General features: G+C 51.1%; 2 protein-coding genes across 2 annotated transcripts; both read right to left on the reverse strand.

The window, feature by feature from the left end:
- Positions 1–1,751: 1,751 nt before the first annotated feature.
- On the reverse strand, positions 1,752–13,025 carry YJU2 (YJU2 splicing factor homolog). The gene is made up of 8 exons (XM_038771079.1): positions 12,962–13,025; positions 8,580–8,680; positions 7,982–8,126; positions 7,348–7,482; positions 6,372–6,553; positions 4,843–4,963; positions 3,684–3,831; positions 1,752–2,344 (listed from the first exon to the last, which is right to left on the reverse strand). Exons 1-8 carry the CDS (start codon positions 12,983–12,985, stop codon positions 2,232–2,234), a joined length of 969 nt encoding a protein of 322 aa, XP_038627007.1. The 5' UTR covers positions 12,986–13,025; the 3' UTR covers positions 1,752–2,231.
- A 3,015-nt stretch (positions 13,026–16,040) lies between these two features.
- EBI3 (Epstein-Barr virus induced 3) lies at positions 16,041–19,326 on the reverse strand. Its single transcript, XM_038771520.1, has 6 exons — positions 19,242–19,326; positions 18,932–19,165; positions 18,599–18,716; positions 18,330–18,508; positions 16,958–17,115; positions 16,041–16,397 (listed from the first exon to the last, which is right to left on the reverse strand). Exons 1-6 carry the CDS (start codon positions 19,324–19,326, stop codon positions 16,248–16,250), a joined length of 924 nt encoding a protein of 307 aa, XP_038627448.1. The 3' UTR covers positions 16,041–16,247.
- Positions 19,327–19,928: the final 602 nt, after the last annotated feature.

Below are 19,928 nucleotides of genomic sequence, written 5' to 3' on the forward strand. Positions count from 1 at the left end.
AAGGGGGAGACAGAGAACAAAACCAAACATACTAACAAAATAAAATAAATAGAATAGATATGTACAAGTAAAATAGAGTAATAAATATGTACAGACATATATACATATATACAGGTGTTGCGGTGTAGGGAAGTTGGTAAGATGGGGGGATGGAGAGGGGGACGAGGGGGAGAGGAAGGAAGGGGCTCAGTCTGGGAAGGCCTCCTGGAGGAGGTGAGCTCTCAGTAGGGCCTTGAAGGAATCAGTAGGGCCTTGAAGGGAGGCCCTACTTCGTGTTTCATGCTACCCGCACTACTATGACTATTTCTGGAACTTTGGGGTCTTCTCAGAGTCCGGTTCTTTTTTGTTGTGGCTGAGCAGACCGGCCTTCCTTGTCCAACCGGACCAATTCCTCCTCTTCCCAAGGCCGGCAACTGGCCCGGCCTCATCCGACCCGACCCAGACCTTTCCTCGGGCCCAGGGAGGCCGGGTGGCCCCTGAACCCTGACCCGGGTTCCGGTGTGGATGGGCCGCCCTGCCTGCTCTCTTTCCAGGTACCTCAATGCCCTGGAAGCCGGAGTCACCTATTTCTCGGGGCTCCTCAAATTCAAGGAGGCCATAAGGAACGAGGAGCAGTTCCAGGCTTTCCTAGATGGTGTCTTGCTCTCTCTTCCTCCCTTCAAAGCCCTACTGAGAGCTCACCTCCTCCAAGAGGCCTTCCCAGACTGAGCCCCCCCTTTTCCTCTCCTCTTCCTCCCCTCCCCTTCATCCCTACCCCCTTCCCCTCCCCACAGCACTTGTGTACATTTGTACATATTTATTACTCTAATATGTATATAGCTGTAACTATTTATTTTGATGGTATTGACACCTGTCTACTTGTTTTGTTTTGTTGTCTGTCTCCCCCTTCTAGACTGCAAGCCCATTGTTGGGTAGGGACTGTCTCTCTATGTTGCCGATTTGTACTTCCCAAGCGCTTAGTACAGTGCTCTACACACAGTAAGCACTCAATAACTACAAATGAACGAATGATTGCAGGAGCAATGAGGTGGGCAGTAGTGACCTGCATCTCTCTGGGGAACTATTAGCTCCAGGGCAGATGTACTGCATCAGAAAATGGCTTGGGCCCTCTGTCTACCTGGCTTCCTCTCCCGCCTCCAGGTAAATTGCTCTGAGCTAATAATAATAATAATAATGATGGCATTTATTAAGCACTTACTATGGGCAAAGCACTGTTCTAAGCGCTGGGGATGTTACAAGGTGATCAGGTTGTCCCACGGGGGCGCTCACGGTCTTCATCCTCATTTTACAGATGAGGTAACTGAGGCACAGAGAAGTGACTTGCCCAAAGTCACACAGCTGACAATTGGCGGAGCCGGGATTTGAACCCGTGATCTCTGACTCCAAAGCCTGTGCTCTTTCCACTGAGCCACACTGCTTCTCTGAGCTGTAGGGTCAACCTTTACTTGCAGAGTTGGGATGATGACTTGGCCTCAGGCTATTCTATGAGCAGTTCATTAAACAAAAGGAGAGGTCTGTGCTGTTTGTTAGCTTCCATCTCCTCCAGTTTCCTAGTTTTCCTCCTCCCTTCAGGGATTCACCAGACTTTCCTCACTCACGAGGCAGACAGGGGAAGGTGAGCTTGAAGATAGAAGCCAAACAGTGATTCTAAAGGACCCTTTTACTGTGGCCACACCTGCAGCTCCTATACCACTCTGCTATTCAAAATGGGAGAAAAAAAAATCATTCTTGAATTGAACACAGTCTTTTGGTCTCGATTGAGTTTATTCTGTTCTGTAAAACACAGCCCAATTACTCCCTTTACAATTCAGGTTGGGTGGCAAATGCCATAGTTTGACCAGATTGAAAAACCCTTTCGTTTTAAGATAAAACTCAGCGTGTGCAGAAACGGAAAGACGAAATGCTCTTGAGCGTCGGAAGCTTTCTGCCCTTACGTTTTTAGGCAAGGTGGGTGAAATCGGCGCTTCACGTCGTCGCTACTTTCAGATCACAAGCGGATAGCAGGGAGGACGAGGAGGAGGAGAGAAGGGAAGAAGCCCCCCACCCCTGCTGACTGACTGCTGACAAGACAGCAGCTGGAGTCTGGTTGGTGGGAAACCCACAGTTCCGGAGCTTGCTCTCTATCCCAAACGATCGGTCGGAAGCGGGAGCAGGCCCCAAAACGTCCGGGTGGCGTGGCCGCCCTGGTTGCCGCGCTGAGCTGATGAGAAATGAACGCCGGGCTCTGGGTCTCAACTGCTGTTGCTGTCGTCGCTGTCTGAGTAGGCCTCCAGCAGGCTGAGAGAGGAGGTGCCGGAGGGCGGACGGGCTACACTAGCTTCCTCTGAGCTCTGGCTAATTGCTCCTAGAAAGAGGAGAAACCCAATTAAAGCCAATGCACCCCCTCTCCCACTTCTTGCCTCCCAAGTGATCACTCTCTCATAGTCCGTCAAGAAGTCCCTACTGAGATGAGTCAAACCTGGAAATCCAACCTAGCTCCTGAGCATGCTGGGGCACAGGGTGGGCTGGACTCCAACAAAGCCCGCTCATTAGCCCGGGGATGCTACATTATTTTCTTGGAGGAGGTTGTGCGGCTTAACTGAAAACTAGGTGGGGTCCGGAGTTCTGGTTTGGGCTAATACCCTCCACAGGCCCAAATTATGGAGAGCGGAGTTAGGCACCAACCTGGAGTTGGGTGAGAGGGCCGAGGCGAAATCCTTTCCCCTTTCCACGTCGGGCTGCCCAGGAGGGTTTCAAAGCTCTCCGTCACCTTGTCCCCTCCTACCTCACCTCCCTGCTCTCCTCCTCCAGCCCAGCCCGCACACTCCGCTCCTCTGCTGCTAACCTCCTCACTGGGCCTCGTTCTCACCTGTCCTGCTGTCGAGACATCCTACCTCTGGCCTGGAATGCCCTCCCTCCTCCCATCTGCCAAACTAGCACATTTCCCCTCTTCAAAGCCCTACTGAGAGCTCACCTCCTCTACGAGGGCTTCCCAGACTGAGCCCCCACCTTTTCCTCTGCTCCTCCTCCCCTCTCCATCGCCCCTACTCCCTCCCTCTCTGCCCCACAGCACGTGTATCTATGTACATATTTGTTATTCTCTTTATTTTATTGATGATGTGTATTTATCTATAATTCTGTTTATATTGATGCTATTGGTGCCTGTCTATTTGCTTTGTTGTCTGTCTCCCCCCTTCTAGACTGTGAGCCTGTTGCTGGGTAGGGATTGTCTCTGTTGCCGAATTGTACTTTCCAAGAGCTTAGTACAGTGCTCTGCACACAGTAAGCGCTTAATAAATATGAATGAAAGAACAAATGAATCAGGGGAGGGGGATGGCTCTGTGGCTTTGTTTGGCCCATGTGCCTCAGTCCGTCCAACATGCAGGGGCTTCTGTGAATTGTCCATAGATCAGTCAGATTCCAGCAGATGCGTACAAGCACGAAGCCAGCGCCCGATGTCCCACTCCCACCCACAGGAGTCACGCCAGGCCTAGCCAATACAGCGACTGTTAACAGGCCAGTTCTGGGCCCCACATTCAGTTTCAGCTCAAACCACTCAGGGCCCTAGAACCTTGTGGGATGTGGCCTCTGTAATGCCAACGAAAGCAGCAACTCCAGCCTGCTGTGGGTACCAACCCTCACCACAGCTCGGATCTAGCTGGTTTGACAGGCAGGTGGGCCAGATCCCCAGTGCCCCTTCTTACCAGGGCCAGGAGATGATAGGGCCAGTTGGCTTGGCTCTCTTGGTTTCTTTCCCATTACCAGCCCTGTCAGCTGAGCTTTGCTGCTGAGCTTGCCCACGCTACGCTCCCAACTTTCCGTCTTCTGCTTCTTGTTTGGCACGCCCAGATTCTGGGGAGGAGAAAGCACAGGCATTATGGGCTCCCGATGATGAAACTTTTAGACTGTGAGCCTACTGTTGGGTAGGGACTGTCTCTATATGTTGCCAATTTGTACTTCCCAAGCGCTTAGTACAACGCTCTGCACACAGTAAGCGCTCAATAAATACAATTGATGATGATGATGATGATGATGATGATGAAAGTTACCATCACCCCCACAGCACCCGTAGCAGCGAGGCCTAGTGGAAAGCGCTGGGCCTAGGAGTCGGATGATCTGGGTTCTAATCCCTCCTCTGCCACTTGTCTGTTGTGTAACCTCTAGCAAGTCACATTACTTCTCTGGGCCTCGGTTCCCTCATCTGTGAAATGGGGATTAAGACTGTGAGGCCCATGTGGGACACGTATCGTGTCCAACCTGCTTAGCTTGTATCTACCCCACTGCTTAGTACAGTGCCTGGCATAGTAAAGTACTTAAATACCATTTTTTAAAAAAAGTCCTTTGACTCTCAGACCCGAGTTCTTTTTACTAGGCCACGATGACCTGGGCAGCAGCACAGAGTTTTGATTGGAAGGTGGAGAGGCTGGAGGAAGGGAGATGCAAGGAGGCTAATGTAGGAGTCTAGCGACATATGACCAGAATTTGTACCGAAGTGGAAAACCTTTTGGGTGGTGAGGAAAATGTGGATCTGTGAGATGGGGATTAAATAGCTGTTCTCCCTCCTCTTGGGACAGGGACTGTGTCCAATCTGATGATCTTGTATTTCCCCCGTGCACAGTACGGTACCTGGCATATAGTAAGCACTTAAATACCACAAATATTACTATTATTATTACTATTATTATGGGTAGGAAGAACTGGCAAGATTTGTCAGTAGACTGAACGTGAGAATTGAGGAGTCAAGAAGGATGAATGTGGGCTTCTGGGACACGGACAGTGGTGGCGTCGTGGACTCAGCTGGGAAGGTTAAGAGGAGAGGGGGTTTAGACTGTTGAAGGAAGGAAGAAGGGGAGCAAAACTCACCTCGTGCAGGATGGCAGTGGGGTTTGGTCTCGTTGGGGGCCTGGTTTTTGCCGGGGCACGTTCTTCGTCAGAGTCAGAGTCCTCGATCAGATGCCGCCTCTTAGCTTGCTCCATCATGGCTCTGCCGGGGGTACATTTGACCAGGGAGACGTTAGGCAAACGACTGAAAGATCCACGTGACCTCCTTGGGAAGGGATTCTGTCCTTGTGGGTGCAGGCTGAGATGAGGGTGTTCAGAGACTGTCCCTGCTGCCACTCGGCCAGCGTCTCCCCTTCGACTGCTGCGGGGAGCAACCTCTGGGCTGCACAGTGACGGAAGCTTCCAGAGCTCCTGGAAGAGGTCAGCCCCAAAGGCTTGCACCCCGGTGCCCTCTCTCACCCTGGACTACATTGCTCTCCCACCAATCCCCCTGGTTAAGTGGAACGAGCACAGGCCTGGGAATCAGTCAGAGGACCTGGGTTCTCACCCCAGCTCCGCCACTTGTCTGCTGTGTGACCTTGGGCAGTTCATTAAATTTCTCTGTGCCTCACCTAATCCGTAAAAGGGGGATTAAGACTGTGAGCCCGATGTGGTACATGGATCTGATTAGCTTGTATATACCCCAGCATTTAGTTCAGTGCCTGACACATAGTAAATGTTTAACAAATACCATTAAAAACAAAGTTGTCTTGGGTTTGATATAGAGGCAGCTCCACGAATGACAGGCCGCTGCTAAGCCTGGAGCTCACTAGCTTTTGTTTTTGTTTTAATGGTATTTGTTAAGTGCTTACTATGTGCCAGGCACTGTACTGAGTGCTGAGGTAGAGCCAAACTAATCAGGGTGGACTACCTAATCTATGTCCCAAATGAGGCTCACAGTCCTAATCCCTGTTTTATAGAAGAGGTAACTGAGGCCCAAAGTCACACAGCGAGGAACAGAACCCAGGTCCTTCTGACTCCTAGCTCCGGGCTCTATCCACTAGGCTACGCTTCTTCTCGGTTCTTCTTAGTTCTGCTGAAATCTCTGCTGACACCGTTCGGGGCAGTTGTCCAGCTACGGCAGCACTCCTTACCAGCAAAAGACCCAACCCCAAAACTAAACTTCCACCCCGGCAGCGAATCATCCGCATTATCTCAGAACTCAACCTCTGCCTCACTCTTTCGCCTCTCCCAGAGGACACTGTTCAGATCTCACGCATCTGCCAAACAGAGTGGGAGTTGGAGGCCCGGGCAAGGAGATGACGATAAGGAATTGTGATGTTTGTTAAGTGCTTACTACGTGCCGAGCACTGGACTCTAAGCACCGGAGTAGATACAAGATAATCAGGTTGGACCCAGCCCCCGTCCCACGTGGGGCTCACCGTCTACGGAGAAGGAAGTAGGATTCAATCCCCTACTTGGCAGATGAGGAAACTGAGGTTCAGAGAAGTGAAGCGCCATGCTCACTAGGCCGCACTGCTTCGCTAGGGATCTTAGTGCGCTCCCTAGACTCTCTGACCTGGACCGTGAGTGCAGACAGCAACCACCTCCTCCCTCCCCATTATACTCACTCTATTTCCTTCTCGTCCTCTTCCTGTTCAAGCTGCTGCTTCTCCTCCTCAGTCACCCGGTACTGCTGCAGCATCGACTCAAAGTCCACATTGGCCTGACGCTGATTGAGCTCCTTTAGCTCCTGCAGGTTCTCAAGCACCTCCATCTCCAGCTTTGAGTCCTTGGTCCGATTCTCCAACACCTGATTTGGGGGGCGGAGAGAGAGCAGAAGGGCTCGAGGGCTGCCGGGCCTCGGAGACACCTCCCTGACGTGGAAGACTGTGGTGAAGGAGGGGAAACCAGAGAAGAGGGGAGAAATATGCCAGTCCCCCACCCACCCCCCTGGTGTCTGCGGATTTGAAATCAAACTCCTCCATCACATCATCAGGACTCTAGAAAAAGCTCAAAGCTACAGAGACCCAGGGCCCTGGCTGCTCTGCTGAACTGGGAAACCTAAGGCATTTAGACAGGTAAAGGAATCCGGGGAGGAAGGATGTTGGTGGGTACTGCCATGGGAAGCATCACGTCGCAGAGATTTTCAAAGATGATGTGCTATTTTCACAGTGAACAGCCAATTCCCTGTAATTTGCAGATCCTGACTGTATCTAGCCTGTAAGCTCCTTGTGGGCAGGGAATGTGTCTACCAACTCTGTTAGAGTGTGCTCTCCCAGGCGCTTAGAGCAGTGCTCTGCACACAGTAAGCACCCAATAAATTCCACTGATTGATTCCAATATAAAGCCACCAGCTTCGGGACTTGGGGGTAGCTGAAATGTAGGGTAGCAGCGTGACCTCATCTACTCATCTGTAAGGGGGATTCAATGCCTGGCCTCACTCCTCAATTAGGCTGTAAGTCCCGCACTGGACAGGGACTGAGTCCGACCTGATTAACTTGTATCTACCCCAGTGCTTAAAACAGTGCTTGACACATAGTAAGCGCTTAACAAATGCCACGATTATTAGAAGTGTGACACCAGGTGAGCTGGCACTGGGATTACCTTCATTGGATTGTTCAGCTCTTCGTCCTCTCTCTCCTTCTGTATCCTCTTCTCCTCCTCCTCCAGGAGCTTCTCTGCTTGGAAGTTGCGCGTGGCTCCATGCTCCATGGTGTAGTCTGTGTTTTCAGGGTCTGTCTGAGGGAGAAGAGAGAGTTTCACGGGGCGGTGGCCAAAGGTTGCGTCTGGCTTAGAAACTTTCACAGGTGGGCTGGAAGATGGGGCTTTTACTTCTCATTGTTAACTGAGGCACTCCGGGCTGGAACCTCTCTGCTGGGCTAATAAGCAAGAGTCATGCTGTCAATCCCATAATCCACCAAAAAGGGGGAAGCACTTGGAGACGATGATGTCAGTGGGGCCTCAAATCTCCCAGGAAATGACAAGAACTTCCCACTAAGATGGAGTTTCCCCCTCGATACAAGGAAGTGGAAGATCCGGCGGGGGCAAAAACAGGAGGGGGGAAGAGAAAGCTCACTAATTTTTTCTTTTTTAATTACACTCTGCACTAATTACAGTGGAGGTCACACAAGGATCGCACCTCTCCCTCTCTAGTTTCAAGAGGAACAGAGTCTGTCGTTAGTACATTTCTAATCAAGCAGCTTCACGAACTGAACCAGAGACTTAATTAAACACTTACCTTGAAAGTGATTTCTGCTAGGCAGCGGGTGCACTTGATATAGAAGCGGAAGATGGGGAGCCCCAGATACATTTCATTCTGTACCGTCTCCTTCCGAGCATTAAACTTCTTGCCTTTATAAATGTACTCGCCACAGGTCTTACATCTAAGAGGGTTAGTGCTGGGTTAGTGGCGAACCGCCTTCGACTGGGCAGATGTTCGACCGGCCCCAGGCCCGCTGGGAGAGGACCGGCCACAGACGGTGTTGCTACTGAAAGATGGACGCGAGGGCAGCCTGGGCTCCGGGGAGAGGGAAGGCCACCACGTGTCCGCCTGCCCCGGGCGACCACATTTGCTCATTCGGAAAGAAACAGGCCGCTACAGCCGAAACTGACCCAATGTGAGTGGGGCTGGGAAAAGGGCCGATGGGCCCAGAATGGGACTCCCCACTCCAGCCCCTGCCCCAGCCATGCCCCGCCTGCTAGGCTCTGGGAACTTCCCACCGGCGGAGCAAGGGGACTGCCAGGGGAAGGGCCGGCAGAAAGAAGGAGCTCATCCCCATCCCCTAGAGCATGGGAGTCGCGGGATCCGTCCGTGCCCATCGGGAGCTGACCCTCACCTCATGTTGAAAGGGGCCATCAGCCGCACGACATACTGGCGGTCCTTGGGAAGCTTGAGCTTTGGGATTTTCGACGGATCAAAATCCGGCGGGTAGTATTTCTGCGAAGAGAAAAACAATGGGTAGGGTCTCGGGAAGTCTCTGAGGGGGCCTGAGACCCCCAGCCCCTCTCACTTAAAAAAAAACTTGTGCCCACGCTTTGCTCCACTCTCACTTCTATCTTCATTCATTCCCTTTTACCTTCAAGCGTAATTTATGCCTCCAACACACTAAAAATAACATCCTGAGATCCACCCCCGCTCTCCGGCTAGTGGCCCATCTCCTGGTTCCGTTGAAACTTCTCCAACGGGCCACATGTGCGTACTGCCTCCATGTCCTCCTAGATCCCCTACAATCTAGATCAGGAGTCAGCAACTTTTTTATTCAGAAGAGTCCCCCCCAAACAGATTACATTTAATGAACTTCGTTGTGGAGCTCTAATTATGACATAATACTAAGGGGGTGGGGAGGAAAAGAGAAAGAGGCAGGAAGAGAGAATAGGAGAAGAGGAAATGAGGTGAAAAGAGGGAGGGAAGAAGGGAGAAAGGACGGGAGGGAGGAAGGGGAAAGGGAGAGAAATAAGAAGGGAGGAAAAGAGTGAGGGAGAGAAAAGCAACCAGTTCCTGTTGGTACTAGGAGAAGCAGCGTGGCTCAGGGGAAAGAGCCCGGGCTTTGGAGTCAGAGGTCTTGGGTTCAAATCCTGACTCCACCGTCAGCTGTGTGACTTTGGGCAAGTCACTTCACTTCTCTGGGCCTCAGTTCCCTCATCTGGAAAATGGGGATTAAAACTGTGAGCCTCCCGTGGGACTACCTGATCACCTCCCCAGCACTTAGAACAGTGCTTTGCACATAGTAAGCGCTTAACAAATACCATAATTATTATTATTATTATTACTAAACTGTAAGCTCCTTGTGGGCAGGAAATGTGTCTACCAACTCTGCTGTGCTGTATTCTCCCAAGGGCTTAGTAGAGTGCTCTGCACACAGTAATCGCTCAACAAATATAACTCACTGATTTTGATACACTGGGGTCTCACTGGCTTTACATCCATTTCCAAATATGCTTTTCCTGCCCTAAATTTGTTCCCATTTTGAATTTGTACTTAGCTTTTCAAAGCTTGCACTTAAATTTTCATTTAATTAAGCTAAAGTTAATTAGTTTGAATAATTAACTGTATAAAATGGACAGGAAGGGCCTCAGTATAACTGCTGGATGAGCAACACAAAAGTTCCTGCTCTTTGTAGGCAGGAAACAGATCTACCGACTCTTTTATATTGTACTCTCCCAAGAGCTCAGTATGTCGCTCTCTACAGGAAGCTGCATGGCTAAGTGGAAAGAGCACGGGCTTTGGAGTCAGAGGTCATGGGTTCAAATCCCTACTCCGCCAACTATCAGCTGTGTGACTTTGGGCAAGTCACTTAACTTCTCTGGGCCTCAGTTACCTCATCTGTAAAATGGGGATTAAAACTGTGAGCCCCCCATGGGACAACCTGATCACCTTATAACCTCCCCAGCGCTTAGAACAGTGCTTTGCACATAGTAAGCACTTAACAAATAGCATCATTATTATTATTGTTATTATTACAGGTGGCAAATAACCCCGACTGAGGCTTAGCTAAGATAACTGACTGCTGAATTGGAATATTGGGAATCACCACTGGTCAGAAAGTCCTTTCACTCTGCAACATCTTCAACTTAATATGGCTAAAACTCAACTCTTCATCTCTCCTTCTATCCCTCTTCCTCGCTTTTCCATCACTGATGACAATAGGACCTGGTGTTTTTTGATATTCATTTTGTGCTTACTCTGTGTCAAGCACTGTTTTAAGCACTGAACTAGGTACAAAATAACCAGGATGGACACAGTCCCTGTCCCACATAGGGCTCACAGTCTAAGTCACAGGGAGGAGAATTTAATCCCCATTTTAGAGATTAGGTAACTGAAGCACAGAGAAAGTGACTTGTCCAAGGTCCCACAGCAGACAAGTGATGGAACCAGGATTAGAACCCAGATCCTCTGACTCTCAGGGCAGTGCTCTTTCCATTCGGCCACAATCCTTCTCCCAGATTTGCAACCTTGTCCTTGTTACTGTGAGCTCCAGGTGGGACAGGGACCGTGTCCAGCCCGATTAGATTTTATCTACCTCAGATCTTGGAAGTGTTGGGCCCACAGTAAAGTGCTTAACAAATACCATAAGGCACCACTGACAGCTGTCATTACCTCCCATATTCGACTTGTCTCTAAGTCCTTCAAGTTCTTCTTTAAATATTTCATACATACCCCTTCCTCTAGGTCCAACCCCCACCTTCCACCTCAGCACTTCCTCAATCCTATCCGAAAGCACTTCTGAACATACGGACTTAGTTTGAGCACTTACACATTGACAAATCAGTTTTCCATTTCTCCTTCTCTGCAAATTACTTTGTGCCCTCCTTCCCGATCTCCCTGACTCTAGCCTCTCCCCTCTTCGGTCCTACAGCTATAGGTATCCCGATAATAATGATAATAATGGCATTTATTAAGCGCTTACTATGTGCAAAGCACTGTTCTAAGCGCTGGGGAGGTTACAAGACGATCAGGTTGTCCCACTGGGGGCTCACGGTCTTAATCCCCATTTTACAGATGAGGTAACTGAGGCACAAAGAAGTGAAGTGACTTGCCCAAAGTCACACAGCTGACAATTGGAGGAGCCAGGATTTGAATCCCTGACCTCTGACTCCAAAGCCCGGGCTCTTTCCACTGAGCCAAGCTGCTTCCCCGATCCTAACTGGGGCACATCACCACCCTCCTGAAAACTCTTTCCCGTTGCTCTCTGCATAAAACAAACTCCTGACCATCAGTCAGTCGGTCAGTAAGTCAATCGTACTTATTGAGCGCTTACTGTGGGCACAGCACTGTCCTAAGTGCATCCTGGATCTGTGCCGCTTGGACATTTGATATTCGCCCCAACCCCACAGCCCTTCCGTATATATCTTTAAATTACATATCGTGTTACTTATTCATATTAATGTCTACTCTCCACCCTCCCACCCCACGACTGTAAATTCGTTCTGGGCAGGGATCGTGACTACCTACTCTGTTGGACTGTACTCTCCCAAGCGCTTAGTACAGTGCTCTGCACACAGCACGCGCTGAATAAATACCACTGACTGCCCCCGCTCGCCGGCTGGACCACCATGGAGCTTGAGGGGGCGAGTCAAAGAGGGCTGTTGGCTCGCTGTGGGCAGCAAACGTGCTAATTTACTCTGTTGGCAGCGTGGTTTAGTGGAAAGAGCCCGGGCTTGGGAGTCAGAGGTCGTGGGTTCTAATCCCGGCTCCGCCACTTGTCAGCTGGGTGACTTGGGGCAAGTCACTTCACTTCTCTGGGCCTCAGTTCCCTCATCTGTAAAATGGGGGTTAATCAATCAATCAATCGTATTTATTGAGCGCTTACTGTGTGCAGAGCACTGTACTAAGCGCTTGGGAAGTACAAGTTGGCAACATATAGAGACAGTCCCTACCCAACAGTGGGCTCACAGTCTAAAAGGGGGAGACAGAGAACAAAACCAAACATACTAACAAAATAAAATAAATAGGATATGTACAAGTACAATAAATAAATAAATAGAGTAGTAAATATGTACAAACATATATACAGGTGCTGTGGGGAAGGGAAGGAGGTAAGATGGGGGGGATGGAGAGGGGGACGAGGGGGGAGAGGAAGGAAGGGGCTCCGTCTGGGAAGGCCTCCTGGAGGAGGTGAGCTCCAGGAAGGGAGGAAGAAGGGAGGATTAAGACTGTGAGCCCACCGTGGGACAACCTGACCTCCTTGTAATCTCCCCAGCGCTTAGTACAGTGCTTTACACATAGTAAGCGCTTAATAAATACCATTATTATTATTCTCTGGGCCTCATCTGGAAAATGGGGATGAAGACTGTGCGCCCCAGGTGGGCCAACCTGATGACCTTGTATCTCCCCCAGCGCTTAGAACAGCGCACGGCACAAAGTAAGCGCTTAATAAACACTATTATTATTACTGTTTGGCCCTCTTCAATCGTTCATTCATTCAGTCGCACTTACTGAACGCCGTGTGCAGAGCACTGTACTGGGCGCTTGGGAAGTACAACTCGGCAACAAAGGGAGACAATCCCTGCTCCCTCCCAATCGCTCAGTACAGTACTCGGCGCCCAGTAGGCGCTCCATAAGTACTTTTGATTGACTGATTGAGTTAAAACGTGAGGCAAGGTGGGGGGGGGGGGGGGGGTGATTGAGGAGACGTCCCTGAGGGTGAGGCCGATCTGGGTGCCTGAATAATGTCGGGGCGGCAAGGAGGAGAACGACCCGAATCCGCTTCCTACTTACATTTAAAACTTTTCTCTCCGACATTTTCTCGCCTTCAACGGGCAGCAACGACCGTGCCTCGGTCCCTCGGTCGCCGGAAACGGTCCCTTGAGCGGGGAATTCTGGGAAGCCTCATTAGCATAGGGCCCTCCTATTGGCTGAACCGCCCAGAGCCTTCCCGTCCTCCCTCCCCGCCCTCAAGAGGGCGCCAAACAAACCGTTCCGGCCGGATCCCGCGAGATACTGGGGAAGGTTCCGTGAGGAAAAGGGGGCCTCACTCATTCTTCATAATAATAATAATAATAATAATAATAATAATAATAATGGCATTTGTTAATCAATCGTATTTATTGAGCGCTTACTGTGTGCAGAGCACTGGACTAAGCGCTTGGGAAGTCCAAGTTGGCAACATATAGAGACAGTCCCTACCCAACAGTGGGCTCACAGTTAAGCGCTTACTATGTGCCAAGCACTGTTCTAAGCGCTGGGATACAAGGTCATCAGGTTGTCCCACGCGGGGCTCCCAGTCTTCACCCCCATTTTCCAGATGAGGGAACTGAGGCCCAGAGAAGCCAAGTGACTGGCCCACAGTCACCCAGCTGACAAGCGGAGGAGCTGGGATTAGGACCCAGGACCTCCAGCTCCCAGCCCGGGCTCTTTCCAATGGGCCACGCTGCTTCAGTAATGATAATAATGGCATTTGTTAAGTGCTTACTATGTGCCAAGCACTGTTCTAAGCGCTGGGGGGATACAAGGTCATCAGGTTGTCCCACATGGGGCTCACGGTCTTAATCCTCTTTTGCCATATGAGGTAACTGAGGCCCAGAGAATAATAATAATAATGGTATTTGTTAAGCACTGTTCTAATAATAATAACAATGGCATTTGTTAAGCGCTTACTACGGTCGAAGCGCTGGGGGCGATACGAGGTGATCAGGTTGTCCCACGTGGGGCTCACAGTCTTAATCCCCATTTTCCAGATGAGGTAACTGAGGCCCAGAGAACTTAAGTGACTTGCCCAAAGTCACACAACGGACAAGTGGCGGCACCGGGATTAGAACCCACGACCTCTGACTCCCAAGCCCGGGCTCTTTCCCCTATGCCATGCTGCTTCTCAGTATTTACTGAGTGCTTAACTGCATGCAGAGCATTATAGTAAAAATAATAATTGTGGCATTTGTTAAACACTTATTATGTACCAGGCACTGGAATGGATACAAGCAAATCGAGTTGGACACAGTCCCCGACCTACGTGGAGCTTCACAGTCTTGATCCTCATTTTATAGATGAGGTAATGGAGGCCCCGAGAAGTTAAGTGACTTGCCAGAGGTCACAAAGTAGACAAGTCGCAGTCAGGATTAGAACCCATGACCTTCTGAGTCCCAAGTCTGTGGTCAGTCCACTACTTCAGTGTACTAAGCACTTAGGGGAGTCCACTACAACAGAGTCGGTAGACACGATCCCTGCCCACAACGAGCTTACAGTCTGGAAGAAGATTCGGAATTTATCTTTGGGCACAGCACTTAGGTACTTATCTATAAATTACATTTTGTGAATTATTTATTTATATCAATGTCTGTCTCCCCCTCTAGACTGTGAGCTCGTTGTAGGTAGAGTACGTGTCAGCCAACTCTGTTGTGCGGTATGCTCCCAAGCTATGTGCACCTAATAATCACTCAATAAATGCCATTTAGATAAGTAACGATGGTATTTGTTAAGCGCTTACTATGTGCCAAGCACCGTTCTAAACGCTGGGGGGCTACAAGGTAATCAGGTTGTCCCACAGGGGGCTCACAGTCTTAATCCCCATTTTCCAGATGAGGTAACTGAGGCCCAGAGAAGTGAAGTGACTTGCCCAAAGTCACACGGCTGAGAAGTGGCAGAGCGGGATTAGAACCCATGACCCCTGACCACCAAGCCTGTGCTGTTTCCACTGAGCCACGCTGCTTCTCTAGATGATGATGATGAAGTGGGCACATTGAATTGGATTGTCAGGAAGTGGGCACCAATGGGTCACGACTGCGGATCTGGATTCGGTGCTGGTAACGTCTCGGTTCTACACAGCAGCTCCAGGATTGGGCACCTTCCTCTCCATCCAAATGGCCACCACGCTGGTACAGACCCTGAAAATATCCCAGCTTGTCTACTGCATCAGCCTCCCCTCTCTGGTCAATATCACCCTGATGAAAGGCATTCTATTCACAGCTTACCATTCCTCAGAAACCTTCGACGGCTGTCCACCTCTCTCCACATCAAGCAGAAAGTACTCACCGTCGACATTATGATACTCAATCGGTTTTGCCTCCTAGTTACCCTCGCTCTTCTCCCAGGTCACCCCAGTTCATGCTGTTATCTCTCAAGCGAACGGCTTACCGTGCTTCCACCTCTTGTTCACACCCCCCTACACAAAACTCCCTCTCTCTTCAAATCCGGCGGACCACACCTCTCCCCATCTTCTTGCACTTCAGAAATCATAGCTCCTCCACGAGGCCTTTCGTGATTAATTTCTGATCTCCCCAATTTGCAACTATCACTTCAGGACTTCCTAAGCACTCAGACATTCCCAACCTCCCACGGTACATACGTTACATGCCCCATTACTTAAGCACTAACTCCTGTATGTATCCCTTTCTCCTTCTTCCTCCTACATGAACTTTCTTTTAGGATCTGTTTCCCCCGCTAAACTGTAGGATGGCAACGCCCTCGTCAACTAATTCTATTGTACTCTCCCAAGTGCTTGGTCCAGTGCTTCGCACTCAGTAGGCACTCAATAAATACTACTGATTAATTGACTGTCATTCTTTTATCTCACCCTTCTCTGTGCCTCAGTGACCTCACCTGTAAAATGGGGACTAAGACTGTGAGGCCCACGTGGGACAGCCTGATCACCTTGTATCTACCCCAGCGCTTACAAGAGTGTTTGGCACCTAGTAAGCGCTTAACAAATGCCATCATTATTATTACAAGTTCAAAGTCTTCTGTGCAACCCCTTGAATTCCGTGTATGGATGGAACAAGTCCAAAGAGGTGAGGCTTTGGCTAGCCAAGTTTTATTTCCTTCTTTCTGGGACACTAGGATGTGTGTCCCTTTGTAGCTTTAACTCACTTCTCAGGGCTCAGGAGACACTGGGGCCTTTCCCCAGGAAGCATATGGGCCAGACCTGACAGGCTGTGCAGCCTGTGCTCAGCGCTTAGAACAGTGCTTGGCACATAGTAAGCGCTTAATAAATGCCAATATCATTATTATTATAACACGGAGGCGAGAGGTGAATTTCAGGAAAGGCAGCGGGCGTGAAACTTTCTGCCAGCTACTTAGCCCCAGGGATGGCGGCCACACTGGGACTCCAGGCGCTATATTCTCCGTAGTCGGTGAAGTCCTTAGTAGCCACTTGAACTTGGTAGGGGGTCCGGGGCCACAGGCCAGTCAGGATGAAAGATGTCTGCTCCCTCGGTCCCACCTGGGAAGGAGAGGGTAGCGGTACCAGGGAGGTGTTCACGGGGAGGAAGGGGTGGGGAGCCGGGGAAGGCTTAGGAAGACCTGGGCCGAGATCCCAAAGGTGGCGGGTTGCCGACTCCACCTTCTTTCAGGCGGTGAGAGAAGCAGTGTGGCCTAGTGGAAAGAGCCTCGGCCAGGGTGTCAGAGGACTTGGGTTCCAATCCTGCCTCCACCACTTGTCTGCTGCGTGACCTTGGGCAAGTCACTTAACTTCTCTGCGCCTCAATTCCCTCCTCCGCAAAATGGGGATTCTATGCCTGTTGTCCCTCCTACTTAGACTGTGGGCCCCATGAGGGCCCTGACGATCTTGTATCTACCTCAGTGCTTGGGACAATGCTTGGCACATAGCGAGCGCTTAACAAGGAACACGATTACTAGTAAGGCTTGAGGAAGGATGGGAGGAAGGAGGGACGTGGAGACAATAGATTTTTCCAGAGGGGTGTCGGGGACGTGCCTCTCCCGAAACACGGACGCTCTCCCTCTGCCCGCCCCCTCCCTGCCAAACGAGCGAGTGGGCCTCACCTGGTGAAAGTTGGCTGTCCCCTGACGCTGGTAACGGATCAGGTACTTGAGCGGGAAATACTGGGGGGAGGGCCAGGATGCTGGGGGGCTCCACTGAACCAGCAGCTTCCTGCCTGGGAGAGGGCTTACGCGCACATTCTCCGGGGAGCCTGGTTTAACTGACACACAGACATGGGGAAGGGGGTTGCGGACTGGCCGAGACTGTTGGCTTTTAGGTCCCTGAGGTCCCAGTCCCTGTCCACATGAGGACTTTGGCCGAGTGGTCACGGGACCTGGGTTCTAATCCTGACTCCGCCACTCGCCTGCCATGCGACCTTGGGTAAGTCACTTCCCTTTCTCTGTGTTTCCATTTCCTCATCTGCAAAATGGGGATTCAAAACCCGGTCTCCCTCCTACTAAGACTCTCAGCCTCAAGTGGGACGGGGGCTGTGTCTGGCCGGATTACCACTTAGAACCATGCTTGACACGTAGTAAGTGCTGAACAAATACAATAATAGTAATAATAATCTCTTTAATCCACTCTCGAGTACTTAAGCGCTAACTCCTTGACACACCTCTTTTCCCTTCTTTCTCCTATCCGTGATTTAGTTTAGTGTCTGTCTCCCCGGCTAGACTGTAAATTCCTGGAAGGCAAAGATCATTTTTACTAAGTTTACTGTCCACTCCCCGGCACTTGACATAGTGCTCTGTTCACAGTAGGTGCTTAATAAATACTACTGACTGCTTGATTGATTGATTGATGAGCTGAAATCCACGCCTCCCTTGACCGTCTTTCCCCTAATCCCATGAGACAGGGACAGTTAGTCTATCTAGGACAGTTCCTCACATCCGGCTTCCCCAATCTCCCTAAATTTGATTCCCCCAAACTCTCCTAACTCTCTCTTGGGGACTAAGTCTCTCAACTCCATAACCCATGGGCTGCAGAACTTTCCACCTCCCCTGACTCTCCCAAGAAAGCAGCGTGACCTGATAGGGCACAAGCTTGGGAGTCAAAAGGACCTGGGTTCTAATCCCGACTCTGTCACCTGTCTGTCAATCAATCAATCGTATTTATTGAGCGCTTACTTGTGCAGAGCACCGTACGAAGCATTCGGGAGAGTACGAGACTTCACTCCTCTGTACCTCAGTTCCCTCACCTGTAAAATGGGGATTACGACTGTCAGCCCCATGTGGGACATGGACCATGTCCAACCTGATTAATTTGTACCTACCCCAATGCTTAGAACAGTGTCTGACACATAGGAAGTGCTTAACGAATGCCATAAGAAAAAGAAAGACGGAAAGATGGAAGGAAGGAAAGGAGGAAAGATGGAAAGAAGGAAAAAAGAAAGGAAGGAAGGAAGGAAGGAAGAAAGAAAGAAAGGGGCCTCACTAATGTTCTCCACAAAGAAAGGGACGAGACTGCTGCTGGCTCCCAGGGGGTTGATGGCGGTCACGTTGAGCACACAGGGAGTGATGGAGAACATCTGGAGGTCCTGGATGACGCAGCTGGAGGCCTCTGGGGAAAGCTGAAGGCACCTGTGATCTTCACCCAGGGTGGCCATTCCCTGCCTGGGACACGAAGCTGGAATGGGCCTTTTGGCCCCAAAGCCCCCAGCGCCCAAGTAGTTCTGTCGGCCCCTCCCCTAGCCGCTCTCTCACCTGTACACGGCGATGAAGGAGGTGCTCAGGGCTGAAGCCGGCTCCAGGGTCCAGGAGCAGTCCACGGCCTCGGGATATCTCACCGCCCAACACTCCACCTTTGGCTGAGCTGGGGGATCTGGGGAGGAGGGGGGAGGGCGGGGGTGTCTGTCCACGTCCCGGGTGCTGGAGAGCCAAAGACTCAGTTTCCCCAGCAATGGGAGGAGGGGACGAGTCGAGGAGCCAAGGGTCTGCCCGCCTCTGGGCCCCACAGAAGTGGCCGGTTCCGGGAAGCCGGTGTCATGGCCGGGGTGGGGGAGGAGCAGCGAGAGACCCAGACATCTTTTCACTCACAGCCCAGCAGCAGTTCAATCCAGGTCCAGGCCTCTCCAGTTCCCGGATCGTGGCAGCTATACTGGCCCTCCTCCGCCAGGCTGGCATTGTGCAGGATCAGCTGGGCACCCACTCCGACCCCGCTGGGCACCACGCTGCCATTCAGTCTCCATTCCACTCCCGCGGCCTCCTCGGAGGCATTGCAGTTCAGGATAACCTCAGAGCCCACGACGGCAAACTGCTGTTGACAGGGACCTGGGCCGAGAGGCAAGAAGGCGGGTGACTCGATTCCCAGATCCACTCCGCTCCCACCCTCGGCGACCCCACGTACCTCTGTCTCCCACTGTTCCTTTGCCACTGACACAGGACGCCAAACAGGCGGGCAGGAGGAGGGTCAGGATCAGCATCTGGACCATGGTTAGGGTTGGGGCGGTGGGCGGGCCAGACAGGGCGGGAGGTGGGCCAGACCCTAAAGTGCCTGAGGAAAGGAGTTCGAGTGGCCGGGAAACAGCCACCCTGTGCCTAACCTCCGAGCTGTGGCACGTGGGGCAAGGATGGCACGGCCTGGCAGACCCCTCAGGGGACGCAAAGAAGAGACAGTTGGATTCCCCAGGGATCAGGGCAGAACTGGAGTCCAGGACTGCCCAGCAATAGAGATGAAACTGTCCCACCCCAGCGTCTCGAAATCCCCTGTTCCTCATGTGCCTAGGAGAAAATCCCCCCTGAGTCCTCCACCCTTCCCCTTTCCTCTTTCAGTTTCAGGGGGATGTAGGCCACTTCTCTTAAGCCCCTCGTCTAACAGCACACAGAACACCTAAGGAGTGGATGCGGGGGCAGGGGGGGGGGGCGTAAAGGGGCGGTGATCTGATTCAGACTCAACAGCAGTTTTGTAGAAACCGCTTTGTATTAAGATAGCTTAATCCCAGCCCAGGTGGCATGCCGTATGAAACCTCCAGACAAGTCTGGTTGAAAACTGGCAGGGAAACGAAGGGCAAGAAAAACTACGTTAACCAAAGGG

This window comes from Tachyglossus aculeatus, chromosome X2 (genome assembly GCF_015852505.1).
Source record: "Tachyglossus aculeatus isolate mTacAcu1 chromosome X2, mTacAcu1.pri, whole genome shotgun sequence".
Lineage (NCBI taxonomy): Eukaryota > Metazoa > Chordata > Mammalia > Monotremata > Tachyglossidae > Tachyglossus > Tachyglossus aculeatus.